This window comes from Berghia stephanieae, chromosome 10, assembly GCF_034508935.2.
Source record: "Berghia stephanieae isolate SIO BIC M18660-M18661 chromosome 10, UCSD_Bste_1.3, whole genome shotgun sequence".
NCBI classification, from domain to species: domain Eukaryota; kingdom Metazoa; phylum Mollusca; class Gastropoda; order Nudibranchia; family Aeolidiidae; genus Berghia; species Berghia stephanieae.
The window spans coordinates 14,565,604-14,577,106 of record NC_088369.1 but is presented as its reverse complement, the minus strand read 5'-3'; the positions used below and the strand labels follow the sequence as shown (position 1 = coordinate 14,577,106).

At 36.4% G+C, this 11,503-nt stretch overlaps 1 protein-coding gene across 1 annotated transcript in view; it reads left to right on the top strand.

Moving 5' to 3' along the window:
• Nucleotides 1-4,808, top strand: part of LOC144980700 (heparan-sulfate 6-O-sulfotransferase 2-like) — a 5,875-nt gene extending 1,067 nt beyond the window's left edge. The window contains exons 2-3 of the mRNA XM_078928415.1: nucleotides 1,731-1,925; nucleotides 3,606-4,808. Of these exons, the coding sequence (XP_078784541.1) occupies nucleotides 1,731-1,925; nucleotides 3,606-4,134 (724 nt within the window). The 3' untranslated portion in view covers nucleotides 4,135-4,808. The remainder of the gene's footprint in view (nucleotides 1-1,730; nucleotides 1,926-3,605) is intronic.
• Nucleotides 4,809-11,503: the final 6,695 nt, after the last annotated feature.

Sequence of the window (11,503 nt, the reverse complement as noted above, 5' to 3'; positions counted from 1 at the left end):
CAGTTTATTGGGACTTCCTGGTTTCCGACAAATCATCCCAATTAGATGTGGCCATGAAATTGAGCAATTTTTTTTCTTCAGATTTACCATAGAAGTCGAAGACCATTCTATTTTTATCCGGACTTGTGACACCTTAATCAATCTACCTCTAACAATGAGAGACAATTTTACTGCACAAAACAATGCCACCCATAAACATTGCATAACTAAGCATCAGAATAAGAATGCATTGTCTGCCCATTCACCTCATTGAATTTGAACAAACAAACCACTAGGTGGTGACAGCCTTGAACTTGAACAAACAAAGCCATCACTCATTTCCCATCACACCATTGATCAGTTTCCTGAAAACCTAGCATCGTGGCCATTGACCACATGACCATGAATTTGACAAGGTAGTCAACGATACTGACAAGGAATACGGGTAAACTCTATTGTTCACATCTCTCTGATGACTATGGTGAACAGTTCAACCACAATTAACTATCGCGATAGACACTAACTCTAACAGGCGATTCAGGTAAATTCTATTGTTCACACCTCTATATTGAACGGTACAATAACACAACAGGTTGACTGTCCCGTTAGACTAATTTGCATTTTATGAACCATCGTTTTAAATGATTGAAGACAACGAAAAAAACTTTTGTATGGAGACAGTCATTGTCAAATTTGGTCCCCATTGCCGTTAGGCAGCGTGCTGTAATTCCAATTAAGCAGCTGGGAATTGGAAAGGGTTTATATAGAAAAAATTCTGTTCCCAAGGAATCGTTCCACTACAGCGGCTGTCCCAATAAGCAGCATCCCCAATACTGGCTTGGACTGTATTAAATCTGTTTAGGGGGGGGGGGGTTCAGTAGCAATAAGCAGCATCCCCAATACTGGCTTGGACTACATTAAATCTGTTTAGAGGGGGGGGGGGGGTTCAGTAGCAATATTTATTCCAAGTCTAGTCGATATTTTTTTTGTTTATCAAAATTATTGTGGTTTTCAAGGGGGTCACAAGTAGTAGTGTTTTATGAAGTTTCAGAGCTGCCAACCTACTGCAAAAATTGCGGTATTGTACGCATTTTCAGCGATTGTATGCTTGTACGCATTTCCCCCAAGATTGTACCCATTTTCAGTGTGCGCAGAGTCACTTCAGTTTTCTTTAGTTGTAATTCATATTATTACTCTTGCCTATTGAGAAATTTTGGTGACCAAGTGGATATTCATATCTTTTTTGACCAATTATGATATTCATGCTGGGAGGTAGAATTCTTAAAGGATTGGATTATAGTCTTGGGAACATCATTGTTGCTGCAATTGAGCTTGTTCGGTGTGACTTTATGAAAGTATACCTTCCTCTTACTTTCACAATGGTTAAGTTTCTGTCGATTTCAGGATTGTACCCATTTTTATGAAATCTCCCCATTTTGAGGTCCCATTGTACACATTCTAATCAGAGGGGGTTGGCAGCTCTGAAGTTTTATTTGGCCACTTTTGAAATCAAAATTGGCTGCAAGGAACTCAGGCCTTTAAAAATATGCGATCATTCAGAGATGAATTTCACCTTCTACTTCTATCGTCTATTTTTGCGTTTAGTGTTGTTTTTTGTTTTTTTGTTTGTTTTTTTGTTTGTTTTTTTGTATAAAAGGTGATGATTGTAGTAGTGGTGGTAGGAATGATGATGTTGGATGTTGTCATTGTAATACTGTGTCATTCTCTGTGCTTGTTGTCTCCCATCACAGGTATCATTTCATCAGCTTTATGCGGAACCCCGTGGATCGGTTCTTGAGTGAATGGCAGCATGTGCAGCGGGGTGCCACGTGGCGTGGGGTGAGGCTACACTGCAATGGTCGGAGTGCCACAATTGAGGAAGTACCCTTTTGTTACACCACAGACAATTGGAAAGGCGTGTCCTTTGAGGAGTTTGTCTCCTGCAAGTAAGTGGTGGTATATTGGCCTCTCTGCAGCTCACGGTACAGTACAATGTCTCGTCTTGTCATAATGTTAAGCAGCGTGATCCGTGGTTTGATGGTTGACCATGGAAAATTCTGGTTCCAATGTTTTTTTGTTTTTTATTTACACTTTACACACATTACTCCACTTGACTCATGTGTGAATGAGTACATGGCAGCAGGCAGTGACGGATATTGTAAGAGTGTTGGTAGTACAAAAATGACACATAACAAGCAACTGGAACAGCATGACATGGAAATATGGTTCAGTATGGTTAGCTGGGGGATTGATTGAATGAAACATTGTGAAGCTCATTGACCATGGTTGATCCGTGGAAATACTATATTTGTTCATTTTTAAAATATTTTTTTTTCATTTGTGTGTTTTCAAAAGAATACCTAAAGTAGACTGAAAAGGTTAGGATATCCCCCTAATATGATATGTAAACACAGGGTTGTCTTTCTCTAATAGTCAAAATGGTACCAGCACTCAACAGGCTGCATGTCTTGTCCAGTTGTTAAATGTACATACTCTGTTTTCTTATCAGGAGATGAAAAGATTTTTAAAAATTGCCTAAATAGAAACGAGTCGGACGGGACTCGCACGTTTGCTAATCAATCAGTGAGTTACCCATTTCGATAAGCATTTTGTTTCTTTTGTTAATGCGCAAATGATATGTGACACAGTACCAGTTGCCTGTTACTGTTACTACTAACGCTCTTAGTCTTACAATAACCATCACTGCCTGTAGCCAAGTACCCATTCTTACCCGAGTAGAGTTGGGTAATGAACGCGAAATTGACGAGGACACAATGTTGGTAGGGATCAGAGTTTTCCACAATCACTGTCACTCATCCAGTCACTGATCATGCTAAACATTGCTTGACAGATGAGACAGCCAGCCACACCAAATCATGTGTTTGAGTTGTTGATTGGTATTATATATTCCTACCCTCCTGCGAGTTGCTCATCTGATTCATTCATTTCCTTAAAACTCACGGCATCCAATCAGCTATTGCATCATGCATTTCTTCCATTCTTAAGGAAAAAGACTGTATGTGGCCACTTATTACAAGTAAACATTCAATCTTTTTCCTTAAGACGGCAGATCTATAGAAACGAAATAATGGGTTGTTGTTTGTGAAATTAATATGAAAAATATATATATGCTCAGGACACAGTGTCTTGTCCTCTTAATTTAATATTTTCAAGTATCTTTGAGTGTGGTCAGTGGTTGAATAGGTGACAGTGATTGGAAAACACTGACCCGAGAATTTGTTGTATTCCTGGGTGAGGCACTCGAAACATAATGCCCCCCCCCCCCCCCCCAACCCTCTAACTGCTATAGCCAATGGAAGATATTGTAATTGTAAGTAGGAGTGTTATTACAAAAGGGGTACCCAAAGGGCATCTTGTACTGTATGCATATGAAATTGTTTGGGTTTTTTTTTTTTACATTGCCTGCTGGAAATATAAAAAAGGAATCGAGCGTGCTGCCTCCATGGAATATTTTTACAAATGTTATTTTATTTATTTATTTATTCAATTTTCTATTTGTTTTTCAATTTGAATTAAAAGATGGCAGTGCTTAATTTGCTTAAACTGTTCCATTCACATCAAACTGTCGCATTAAATCATATTAACTGTACCTCTTTTTCCCTCAGACATAACTTGGCATTTAACAGAATCACTCGCATGTTGGCCGACCTCTCAAAGGTCAACTGCTACAACAGCAGTGACCTTGATCCACGGGAAGTGGAAAACACTTTACTGCAGAGTGCCAAGGACAATCTTCTCAGCCTGGCGTTCCTCGGGCTCTTGGAGTATCAGCGTGCCACGCAGTTCCTGTTTGAAAGGACGTTTGGAATTAATTTCATCGTAAACTTTGAACAAAGGAGACGGACCCATGTAAACCGCATCGCCGTGACTGATGAGATGAGGGCAAAGGTCATTGAGACCAACCGTCTGGATATTTACGTTTACCAGTTTGCCAAAGATTTGTTTCTGCAGCGGGTGAAAACGATGGAGAAGTTGTTAGGCTACACTGTGGACGAGTATTTCGACCACATCAGGAACATGGAGAAAGAGAAACGCAGGGACGATGTGGAGTTGTTTGAGGACGAGTCGACGCAAGACGCTGAGGAAAAAGCTTTAGAGTGGTATCCTAGTAAGACTAAGAAGAAGCCAGTGTAACATGGCACGATTGTGTTTGGGATTGTGTACGTGTTACTATGTGTTGTGTTAGAGATGGTATTTTTGTATTGGCTGAGTAACTTTAGATTAATGTTTTGTTAATGAGATGCAGTGTGGCTCATTTGCCCAACCCATAGTAATTTTGGATGAATGTTTTGTGAATGAGATGTGGTATGGCTCATTTGCCATACCCTGAGTAATTCTTTATGAATGTTTTGTGAATGAGATGTGGTATGGCTCATTTGCCCTACCCTAAGTAATTCTTTATGAATGTTTTGTGAATGAGATGTGGTATGGCTCATTTGCCATACACCCTAAGTAATTCTTTATGAATGTTTTATGAATGAGATGTGGTATGGTATGGCTCATTTGCGCCACCCGGTGATTATATATAGAATTATGTCATTACAAATTGTTCAGAAATGTTATTTCTACCAATTTAGTCAGTGTTACAAATTTCTGGGTTTTTTTGGGTTTTTTTTTGTTTATTTTCCGAAGTCTGGTAGATTGGGTAGAGAGATTTATTTGGCTATATTCAGATTTTTACAAAGTGATGAAGATGTTTTAAATTGAATTTGGCTAAATTTTAATTTAGTTATTTTACAAAGTGGTGAAAATATTTTTAACTGTATTTGGATAAATTTTGATATAGCTATTTGACAAAGTGGTGAAAATGTTTTTAACTGTATTTGGCAAAATTTTGATTTAACTACATTTTAATAGAGCAGCATTTATGACCAAATTGAAGCATTTATAAGTAAGTGATAATTTGTCTAGACGAAGATGGAAATAATTGATTTTTAGGTTGGTTCAAGTTTTATTATTTTTGTTTGTTTGTTTGTTTGTTTGTTTGTTTATTTATTTTGTTTTTATTCAGATTGGAATGTGAGTGGTCATATCGTCAACATGATCTGCTTGTTATCAGTATGTGTTGTAATGGAATGTATGTACAGTCTGTGTGAATGAGGGAGAGGTTATCTGTTGTAATATCAACCATTAATTATATCACACAATACTCTCATGAAAAAATTCCATCCAGTCAACAAGTTTGTGTGTGTGTGTATGTTTGCGCATGCATTGTTCAGGGGGGTACATACTGTGTCTTCTATCCCCTTATATCTGTTTTCCAACATGCTTTCTGTCTTTGTCTTGGAATGAGATTACTTGGTTTTGTCCTGGCCCTGGCCGGAGACCTAGCTGGGAGGGAAACAGTCAAATGCATAGTTATTGTTTTGGGAGATGATATTTTCTTCCTTGTTAATCATCTCTTTGTTATGTATTATTATATTTGTTATTTTGAATTTATAATGTAAGCATTTGAGTGTATTCCTCTTTGTTGGATTTTGTGCTTGTGTCCAGATGAGACTTATATGTGATCTCAAACTAAGTACATTGGTGGTATGCTCTTGGAAATCTACATCTGATCCCTATTTGTTCCCAGTTCCCCTTTGTCTTACTTTCTCTTGGGTTCTTTAATTGTAATTCTAGAACTTTTTACTATCCCATTTTCTTCCTTTTTACTGGCGCTGATATAACCTAAATGTGTTGCAAGCGCCGTAAAACCCTTAAAAACAAAACAAACAAAACAAGCATTGTGTTCATTCTCACTTTTTGGCTCATAACTCGCAGCTCAATTATCGGTTAGTTTGGATTATGGGTCAATGTAAAAAATGTGAGAATTTATCTCCATTAAGTCAGCATTTATTTATTTCTTTGGCAGGGCTTTTGTACAAGAGCTGATTGTTGCGATGATAGAAAGTTGATTATGATAATAATAATTTTATTATTATTTTTATTTATTTATTTATATAACACTTTACTGTCCATTGGTAAAGTCCATTGGTGGTCTTTGGTGATAGTATTGTAAATGTTGCTTCCCGAAGCTCAAAGAAATATATAACAATGTGAAATTGAATGTAAGCTGCTTCAATTTAATAAACGAAAACAGATAAAATGGACGTTTTGGGTTTCCCCGTTATCAACAAAACAGGATGAATTAAAACATTCGTCTGTAGTGTTTAATTCATTCTGTTTTTGTTGATAAAGGAGAAACCTGAAAAGTCCATTTTATCTGTTTTCGTATATCAAATTTAAGTTAACATTCAATTTTACATTGTTATTTATGGTGATAGTAGCAGACATTCCTAGTAGTACGAAAAATTTGTAGAAATACGAATTTTTGGCTCCAGCTACAGAACTGCATTCGTCTCGTTAACTCAGTAAATCTTGTTGAAAAGGAAAGTTTGGTTCCTTGGAACCTCTATTTAGGACTTTGGAGCATTTTTGTCCCATGTGTCTAGATGAGATGAGACTTTTGGGTGATCTCAAACTGAGTACACTGATAGTGTGCTCTTGGAATCTACATCTGTTTCCTATTTGAACTAATTCCCCTTTGTCTTACCTTTTCTTGGGTGCTTTAATTGTAATTTTAGAACTTTTTACTATCCCATTTACTTCTTTTTTAATGGCGCTGAAATGACTTTAATGTATTGCAAGTGCTGTAAAACCCTTAAAAACAAAAACAAACTACCCTTGTGACCAGCAGAGACTAACTACAATAATAATAATAATTATTATATTAATAATCAGTGCTGATGATTCTCCTCGGATCCGCTGGAGTCTGCGATTTTGTAGCCAGAGGAGGAATTTCCTCCGTTTAAAAAATTACATTTCCCTCAATCAGATGTACTGACTGTAAGAGACTTGATGTGTGGTGGAACAAATCGGTAAAGTTTCCAACTCTCCACAAGTATCAAAGATAGTTTATCATCTCAATTGCTCTAAAAGTAGGGATGGGTAAGTGCAGTAAAAATGGGCTTACAGGCAATCGTTCAAAATTTTTCATCCTTTTTCACTTTTTGTTACAATCCCGGTTTGATGGTCGGTCGGTTGCCTGTGGGCGACGTGTATCGATGTTTCCTTGACATGCATCTTCAAAGTGCCTGGTGTGGTCGTCCTTCGGCTTGCTTTTTTGTACCAACCATAGCTTTGCCCACTGCGCGCCTGTCTGCCAGTGGAAATTATCAGCCTTAGTATTTGAATGATACAAGTGATGTAAAGTTGCAGGGTAGCATTGCTTTTCATTTCAGTGTGATTCTATTCATTCTTGCCTCAAAACACTGTGATGAATTTGAACATATTGGAAGAAAGACTTGTATATTGGCTGGTGGTAGTTTATACTTTAAGTGGCATAATAGGCTTGATAATATTGTTATTGTTCTAAATTTTTTGTCGCCGTTGTTGTTGTTTTGTTATTGTTATTTAATAATGGAAATGTTGCTGCTTGAAGCTCGGAGAAATAAATAACAATATGAAATTGAATGGATTCTTCAATTTAATAAACGAAGACAGATAATGTTTCGGGTTTCCCCTTTATCAGCAACAATGAAACACTAGCGACGAATGAGAAATGTGAGAATGACATTGTTCAGGTGAATAAATTGAATGTTTTGTTTATTCACCTCAACAACGCCATTCTCATATCGTTCATTCGTCTTAACTCTCTCAAGTTCATCCTCATTGAATATCGAACAAATATGTTCGATTTTCCATGTATATGAACTCGAGAGAGTTACGCGTTTTGTTGATAAAAAGGGAAATCCAAAACATCCACATTGCCTGATTTCGTTCATTTATTTGAAGCTTCCATGTAATGTCATACTGGCATCTATTGTTATTAGATATGCTAGGCTTTAGTTTTCCACTGAGATCACAGACCACTTTGCCAATAGACAATCAACGTCCTGCTGTGTAAATGATATTAAAATGGATTTTTAATACGTGTCATGAACTCATGACACGCACCGCTCGCCTATCCTGGACTGCAGGGGAGATTTTTGTCCTCTACTCTGCGGCCCAAGAAAGGATAACTCTGCATGTGAAAATGACTTCACCGATGGAAGAGTTTCCTTTTGTTATTTGTCAATATTATTATTGTGTACATAAATACGGATCACCAGCTCACGCCCATATTGCATTTTTTATAGTTGTTTATTGTACATATATGTTGGGAGTGGCAAGTTTTTGTTGATTATAATATGCTGGGTGGGGATCCTGACCTCCCATAGTGGGCAGGGAGGTACATTCTGTGTCTTCTATCCCCCCAAACCCGTTTTCCAATTGTTACCTGTCATTGTCTTGAAATGAGATTACTTAGTTTTGTCCTGATCCTTGCCGGAGTTCCTTGGCTGGGAGGGAAACAGTCGAATGTATAGTTATTGTTTTGGGAGATGATATTTTTTGCCTTGTAAATCATCTCTCTGTTATGCATTGTATTATGTTTAGTTTACATATTATATTATATGATTGGTAAACATTTGAGTGTATTCCTCTTAGTTGGGACCTGTGCTTGCGTCTGGATGAGACTTTTAGGTGATCTCAAACTAAGTACTTTGACGGTGTGCTCTTGGAATATACATCTGTTCCCTATTTGAACCAGTTCCCCTTTGTCTTACCTTTTCTTTTGTGCTTTAATTGTAATTCTAGAACTTTTTACTATCCCATTTTCTTCCTTTTTAATGGCGCTGATATGACCTTAATGTGTTGCAAGCGCCGTAAAACCGTTAAAAACAAAAAACAAACGATTATAATATGTGTCTGTATACATACAGTTGTCTAGAGTGTTTTACTGCAATGTCAAATTTGAGTTATTTTCAGACATCCTGGTACTTACAATTGTTGGCTTATGTTGTTTTTTTGGGGTTTTTTATTTTTTCATGGGGGGGATGAGCATTAAATAATTGAGTGCCCTTACTGTGCCGTAAAAGTAAAGTGGAAGGGGGGGGGGGGTTGAACTGGGATAATAACTCTCCATGTATCTTATTTTGTTGTTGTCCCTGTCTTTTAGTTTACCTAATGTAATTTGGAATGTCGTTGTTGTGGAAAATTTTGTACTGGGACCCTTGGCGTGTGGGCCTTTAGCAGAATATTTTTTTTGTCCTAATTTATTTATTTCTAATTTTGTCAGATTTATTTTATTTCTATTGGTAGCTATTAATCTCATTTATGTTTAAAATGAATTAGTTGGGATTGAGGACGACTGGGCTATCCCATAATTTTTCAAATCTCATATCTTCACATTTTGCCATTTTTTTTTTTTATCAAAAGTTTGAGCCAAGTTTTTATTTGACATACATTATCATTGTTTCATGTTAAATCTTGTAAACTTTAAATTTTAATAATGAATGATATTGAAATGAAGAGGTCCAGTAAATTACAATGAGTGTCCTGTGTAACTTTATCAAATCATTTTTATAATCCAGATAAACTCACTTGTCCCATTAAAAATGATCATTTATTTTTTTTCTTTTCTTTGTTAGACTTGACTCATTTCTATTGGTAGCTATTTATAAATTTATATCATTTTCATTATCAATTAATTCAGTGTAAAACTGCCTGTATTTTTGCGAAGCACATTAAATTTTATATATATAATATTGAAAATGCGCAATATAGAAGATGTAATTTATTATATTTTTAAATATTTTATCAGGGCTTTTTCTGTTTGACAGTTTTTTTCCTCCCATAGACTGCGGGGGGACAACTACTGTGTCCTTATATCTGTTTTCCAACTTGTTTTCTGTCTTTGTCTTGGAATGAGATTACTTAGTTTTGTCCTGACCCTGGCCGGAATCGTTGGCTGGGAGGGAAAGAGTCAAATGTATAGTTATAGGAGATGATAATTTTTTTTCCCCCTTGTAAATCATCTATCTGTTATGTAGAAAGTAATCAACAAAGATAAGTATTACAGCTTTAAAAAAAGAACAAAATATCAAGCCCAGAGCGTTTCGGGTTCAAAACCCTTCTTCAGCCAACAACAAACAAAAACAATAAAGACATAAATACATTACTAAATTCCAGATAGACGACATAGATATTTTGCAGGTCTTCTCTGTAGAAAAATATAATTTGTCTAAAGAAGGGTTTTGAGTCCGAAACGTTCCGTGTTTGGTATTTTGTTCTTTTTTGAAGCTGTTATATTCACTTTTGTTTATTTCTTTTTACAGTCCACGGCTTCAAGCAGCCTAGTATCACTTTGATCTCTGTTATGTATTGTTATATATGTGACCCTTCGTCTCAAAGCTGTATTATGTCGGGTTAGTTAAGATGTTGAAAATTCAATTTGTGGCCAGAAATATCAGACTTGTGTTGAGTTTGTATGATTTATTGAGGAGAATGGATACCATATTTTAGGGTGCTAATGCCAACAATTTATATTTTTGCCAAGTTTAACATTAAATTCAGCTTTTAAGAATATGGTTCGTTCTGACATAATACCGTTTTGAGACGATGGGTCACATATTTTATTTTGAACTTATAATTTGTAAACCATTGATTGTATTCCTCTTCTTTGTGGAATCTCGTGCTGTGGTCCGTACGAAGCTTTTAGTTTAGGTGATCTCAAACTCAGTGCACTGATAGTGTGCTCTTGGAGGAAACTACTTTTGTTCCCTATTTGAACCAATTCCCCTTTCTTTTAATTTTTCTTAGGTCCTTTGATTGTAATTCTAAAAATTTTTGACTGTGTTGCTATGACTTGAATGTGTCACAAGCACCCTAACTCCCTTAAGAACAAACAAACAAACAAGCTTTATGTAATATAAAAAATGCTCAATATCGATGTAATTTGTTCAGATTTTTAAATAAATTTTTTGGCAGAGCTTTGTCTGTTTGACAAAGTATTAACCCCCGATCCTCGACCGCTGTATAAACGTAACATACCATTCCCAACTGACTTACGCCGCAGTCGTTTAAGTGTAACACACCTTTTCCAAGTGACACGGGCATCAGTTGTAACACACCCGACCTTGATTCAGTAAAAATTCCATTGTGTTCTTTATGAAATAAAAGCCGAAGTTTGATTGGTTGATATTATTAGTTTCAGCCAATCAGCAAACAGTTTATTTAAGCTGTTTGGGTTGAGTATGAAGCTAGTTTTTGACGTAAGAAATGACTCGATCAAACCCGAGTGACGCTATATGTTAGCTACGTCATTCAAACTTGCTAGGCAAGTACTGGGAACCGGTCGTTATTTCCGGTTGACCCCTATGCGGTACTAGAGTTAAAACAACTAAAAATGAACTAGATGAAGAAAGGTTGAGTTTAGAACCAGTGTAATCAGAATTAGGAAATTTTTAACTTTTCTGAAGTTGACGGCATGAACGATACACTGATTGCAATGAAGTGAGGTTGCCAATTTCCGTATTTTTAAGGAAATCGTGATGTTTGAAACAAAGTATTTTCAAAATCAACTGCTGAACGCAAAAAAAGTGAGTGTCTAGTGTCTTTTTACTGGAGTTTGGTGCTCAGATCGGGGTTGTTTGATGTGTTCCTGTAAAAGTTCAGTGAATTTTTGCCTCTTTATTCAGCA